Genomic DNA, 6,000 nt, shown 5'->3' on the forward strand with positions numbered 1-6,000 from the left:
CAAACATCGTGGCACAGATACTCCAACATACACACTTATAGACAAACACAGAAACATTCCATTCATCCACCCATCTCCACCCTATCTCTTAATACACTCCAGATGCTGCATCCATCCACAGACAGTCAGTCAAGGACAGATTCTACTACCCTCCATCATTACATACAACCACCAAGAGAGAGACACACAGGGAAAGAGTGGAGGGAAGGATGGAGGGAGGGAAAGGAGGAATGAGGAAAAGGGGGGATTAACACAATTCCAGAAATAAGCTCAGGCACGTCAAAGGGAGTTATCAAAACTTCACTGTTGGTTACGCTGAGGACAAGTGCTGATGAAGGGAGCAGCGGTTAACCCATCACACCCCACGCCCTGTTACAGTCTGCATAGCTTAACCTAGCAATGAAGCAAGAAGTAAGTCACTAAACAGGCACCAGCAAGATACAGGAAGAAAGACATTTGCAATTTGGTGAAGCTATGAGCAAGTTATTTCCCCCTGCTAATACCCTGTCTTTTTTTACTGCCTCTCTATATCTCTTCTCTGACATTTTGTGCATTACCTTCCCATGATGCCTTCCCATCTCATTTGGCACACTATTGGGCAACTCCATTAACCATGTTTTCCTTTTTGGCAGAAATGTAGCAGTAGGCCTATCCCTAAACCACTCAGTAATGAATGAACTGTTATTTTGCCGTTCTGTGGCCCTTTCTCTCTTTCCAGTTTCAGACTAATATTATCGGGCTATTTGGCACGTTATCCAGCTAGCTTGATTTCAGGGCTAACTTCATTCACCATTTGTTCTTCCTCTTACTCAAAAAGCAGGCCTAGGCCTAACCATTCCATGAACAAACTGTTACTCTCCCTCTCTCACTCTTTCTCTCCCTTTTCTGCCACAATCGTGTTTGGCTCATTATGAGGCTATCTTGGTAGAGGGCTAATTTGGGCGGCAGGTAGCCTCGAGGTTGAGCGATGGGCCAGAACCGAAAGGTTGCTGCCTTGAATACCGGAGCCGACAAGTTGAAAAAAAAGTATGGCGCTGTGGCCTTGAGCAAGGCATTTAACCCTAATTGCTCCAGGGGCGCTATTCAATGGTGACCCTGGCTGTGACCCCACTCCCTACGGGTGTCTCAAGGGGAGTTGGGATATGAAGAAACACATTTCCATTACACACATGTGTGTAACAGGACAAATATAACACCCCCAAATTATTATTATTATTATTCAGTTAAAAAAAAGATTTTCTCCTCGACAGATAAGTTAACTCTTCTGTGCCAGACAGTGAGTGGTCTTTGGTCTCTGTCGCCTCGGGGTTCATGGCTCTTGAATCACAGAAGTGAGGCATGACTCAGCCATGGATAAACCAGACACGACCTCGGAGATCATCCTCACATCACGCAAGGGGAGACAGGGGAAATAAGCCTAATAAATGTGAGAAAAATATACAATGTAAGCCTTCCCCCAAATAATGTCCCAACAATAACAAAGCCCTGGCTCACCTGGGGGTCGTGGTGTCGTTGTGGGGTCCTCCTCTCGCCTCACACGAAGCCATTTCAATCACCATATGCGCACGCATGCAGGCGGCCAGGCCTCAAGGACATAGCGAGCTTTTAGCGGGAGAGTTGCTGTTTTAAAGCGGTTCTACGGTCCCAAGACTCCCGCTGAGAGGCACGCGCTCCGTTTTATCACACTTTCTTTTATTTCTTATGCCCTGAAAGAACAGCTTATCACACCAGAGATAAGGCCAATTATCTGCTCAATTAATGCCAGAACCTGTTACCAGCACTGGCCCAAATGACCTCAGATTCGGATTCAGAAAACTTGAATGTCCTCAGAGAGGTAGTATGTACCTGCGGCCAGAGGGAAGGAGGTGGACTGGGTGGGAAGAGTCAACCTCTATTTTATTGGCGTACTGGAGGCTCTGCCCAGGTAGAGAGATGACAGTTCTTGCAATTGCTGCCCCATGATTTTTCTGCAAGTCCTGATTACTTTGTCCAACCTATTTTTCTGTGCACCTTTGATATTCCCAAACCAGCAGGTCAAGCAATAGGACAGAATGCTCTCAATGAATGATTTTTAATCAAGAACCATGACAGCCAGATCAATTTTTTTTTAAAGTGCAGTTTCTGGTGAGACTGACAGAGTTATTATCTCTGGCCAACACAGCTAGATGAGAGGCCCATCTTAGCCTGATAGCCTGTTATAAACAACAAACAAATGCATATTATGCCTAGTCTGCTGTTACATTTCAACTCTCTTTATATATCTGACATGGTACAGGTGTCTTCTTTGCTTTAAGCCCATAACCATGTGTGTGAGGTGTAAACTTTTGTTTCAAAGTAGATTTGTTTAAGACTACCAAGAAAAACTCTGTGTGACCCTGGTTTAGCCCACTGCCGTAAAAGGTTAACAGCCTACCAAAACATAAGAGGGGATATTTTAGAAAATAAACAAATTGGGCATCACTGTCAGTCCATTCAGGCATGTCTTCTAGTGCCAGAGGTGATCAGGTCTGTCTCCAACCCAACGCAAGTCAACAGATTTTTTATTTGATTTATTAACCTTCATTTAACCAGCGGAAACTCATTGAGACCAGGGTCTCGTTTCCAATGGTGCCCTGAGAACCACAGTTCAAGCAACGTGACCAACACATTTAAGAATGATCACTACAAAATGAGTTACAACATTTCAAATAAGTTACGTTCCATTCAACGGGGCAGTAGGAACAAATACATACAATCAATCAAAACAAGGGCAGTTTTCATTGGTCACATTTTTGATCAGAGCCCTAAATTCACCTTTTGGGACCAGATAATGACGTTTTAGAATAAACTGTAGGTCATCCCAGGACGGAGGGGCATAGTAACTGAAAGCAGTCTTCCCTAACTCAGAGGAGACCCGCGTAGACCTGTTGAACAGCTAAACTCAAAGGACAGTGATAGATGGAAAAACACAGACAGGATTCCTTGGAGTAATAACCCAGTTATTAGACGTTCTTCCTCAAAGGACGAACATGTTGCCACAGAGGTGTACGCTTCAAAAAAAGGAGTATAAGATTTATCTCTTTTCTTCATGTTTAATACGCATCAGTCGGCACCTTGTCAATCTCTTAGGTATGTTGTGATCTTTGGCTCCTACCTGGCTATAGGAGTGTACACACCAACACCTTTCAGCCACCATAGTGAGCCATGACACACACGCACACACACTAACACACACTAACACACACAGAGACATAAAGCGTCAGAGTTGTTCAACCCACAGCAGTGTAGAGTAGCCTCTGGACAGGGAATACACTGGACAAACACAACACAAGATTCAACAACCACAACTCCCTGAAAAACCTTACATACAGACATAGATATACTCATTGCAAAACATGTATTCACACTTGCACACTGACTCACAACACACACGGCCAAGAAAGATAAAAACAGACACCAGATCCCACAGACACTGAACACATGGTCACATACATAGAGACAGTCTGTCAGACAGTCAGACATTCATTTCAATTAAATCACAACCTCCCACTGCCGTCAGGTCTTGGCATAACCAACTGGTTTTATGTCGTTTTTAGATGGTTCTGTGCTATCAGGTTAATACAGCATTAGAGAACGAGCTCTGTCAATCATTCAGCACATCAACAGAGTCTGTAGTGACACAATCTACCCCCCCCCACACACACACACACGCACACACACACACACACACACCACATTTCATCTTAGTAAAGACCATCTGTTACACACGCTGCAGCTCAAATCTGTGGAGCGAGATAGAGCAGTTTCCTCCCCTGCTTTGACACACATAGACAGAGCCATCATGAATAACCACTCATACACATCAATCACTGCACATCACCCATCATCGCTCTTCTTTCAAATAGAACAGGAGCTTTCCAGTGCTTTTCAGATGAAATATATGCAGAGGCCTCTCCAAGAGATGGAGACAGAATGCACAAAGGTGTAATGAGTGTACAGACATACACTAAGTCACACACACATGTACACACCACACAGACAAAGAATTACACCTGCGCATGCACACATACACACACATACACACATAAAGTCGCACGCACGAACACACGCACACACATACACACAGCCAAAGACAGATAATGAGTCATTAACTATTACTTCGTTTTCGCATATCAACCCACTTCAATATGACAGTCCACTTCAACTTGACAGGCCACTTTATGCATGTGGATTTTGTGCAGCTATCCATCCATCCCTCTCTCTCTTTCTCTCTCAATTACATTTAAATTTGAGGGCTTTATTGCAATTCTCTCTCTCTCTCTCTCTCTCTCTTTCTGTCTTTTGTTCTTTCTTTCTCTCTTTTTATCTCCCTTCCCATCCATCCATCCATCCATTTGACTATATATCATCACCAAGACCTATCAAAGCCTGTAACAACATGCTGTCTTGAATACTGGGACAGTCTCCCATTAACATGAACAATGGGCAAAAAGACCAACAGATGAAAAGAGGCACATGTTACAGTGGGAGGAGGAGGAGGAGGAGGAGAGGAGAAGAGGAGGAAGAGGAGGAGGAGAAATGGAGGAGGAGGAGGAGGAGGGGAGGAGGAGGAAGAGGAGGAGGAGGAGGAGGAGGAGGGGAGGAGGAGAGGTGGAGGAGGGAAGGTGAGGGGAAGAGAGGTGGAGGGGAGCAGAGGTGAAGGAGGGGAGGAAGGGTGGACGAGGATGAGGGGAGGAGAGGTGGAGGAGGCGGAAGAGGAGGAGGGGAGGAGAGGTGGAGGAGGTGGAAGAGGAGGAGGGGAGGAGAGGTGGAGGAGGAGGAGGAGGAAGAGGAGGAGGGGAGGAGGAGGCGTGCTGGTAGGGAGTACTGTGGCTGTAGTGGAGCTGAATAGGGAGGGAGGCAGGGGGTCTTTAACTGTCACATTCATGATATCATGAGGGGGGGTGGCAGGGTTCAGAGGGAGAAAAGGGTTATGCTTATTAATCATTTTGATTATGCCCCACATTTGTATTATTTTGTTGTGAGAACTTGACAGGCCCCATGGAGAACCTGGCTTTCCCATGCCAACTAAGTCCTGTCTGACACACTATAACATGGAGACACACACACGCATGCACACACTCTCACACACACACACATACATACAGAGACAAACCAACTCTCCATCACTCTTGAACACACACAAGCGCACAACACACATACATTCACACATAGAGCCACATCCATTGCACGTAAACACACACACTCACAAACGCACAAACACAGAAAAACACAAAAAGCAAACTCCCCATCACTCACAATCACACTAATACAAACACACACACTGTCTTATATAGGAATAGAGAGATAAAGTCGTTTCTTACCTTCTTCAGCTGAATTAGACTGGAGAAACAGAGAGAGAGAAAGAAGGACACTCCACATCTCCACTACAGAATGACACTAACTCAGAGAGGGCGGAGGGAGGGAGCATGAAAGAGACAGAAAGAGAGAGAATGAGAGAGAGAGAGGGGGGGACTGGGAGGAGGAGTCTGCCTGCTCTATTTCAGAGAGAGAGAGAGAGATATGGGGAGATGGATGGGGGAAGGAGAACAAATCATTTTCAGAGTGAAGGAAAAAACGACAGCAGCACCAATATTGTGCCAGGCGTGAGGTAAACACTCCACATTCATAACTGTGGTAACAAGAATAACAGAGTGTGGCGGAAAAATCTACAAATGAGTTTGGCTGGTTTGCACTAGAACCACTGTCTAGACATGCCAAGATGTCCTTCTCCTCTATGTTATCCTTCTGTGTAAACACACATTAATTCAGGCTGGCACTGGGGCTGGCATGAAACTATGACATCACTAGCATATCTGAATTCTGTAACAACATGCATTTCTTGGAGCTGTGCCCAAAAATGTTTTGTCATACACACACACACACTAATAGGATTGCTCACCCAGACAGTATCTAAACACGCATCTCCCCAAAGGCAAGGTGGAGATCATACCAGCAGGAGCCCCTTGTCCACTAGTGACG

The 6,000-nt window shown here is 45.3% G+C and overlaps 1 protein-coding gene across 1 annotated transcript in view; it reads right to left on the minus strand.

Moving 5' to 3' along the window:
* Positions 1 to 5,479, minus strand: part of LOC115188374 (ephrin type-B receptor 5) — a gene marked incomplete in the record, with an annotated part of 53,156 nt that extends 47,677 nt beyond the window's left edge. The window contains 1 exon segment of the mRNA XM_029747180.1: positions 5,343 to 5,479. Within this exon segment, the coding sequence (XP_029603040.1) occupies positions 5,343 to 5,400 (58 nt within the window).
* Positions 5,480 to 6,000: the final 521 nt, after the last annotated feature.

Source organism: Salmo trutta, chromosome 3 (assembly GCF_901001165.1).
Source record: "Salmo trutta chromosome 3, fSalTru1.1, whole genome shotgun sequence".
Classification (NCBI taxonomy): Eukaryota; Metazoa; Chordata; class Actinopteri; order Salmoniformes; family Salmonidae; genus Salmo; species Salmo trutta.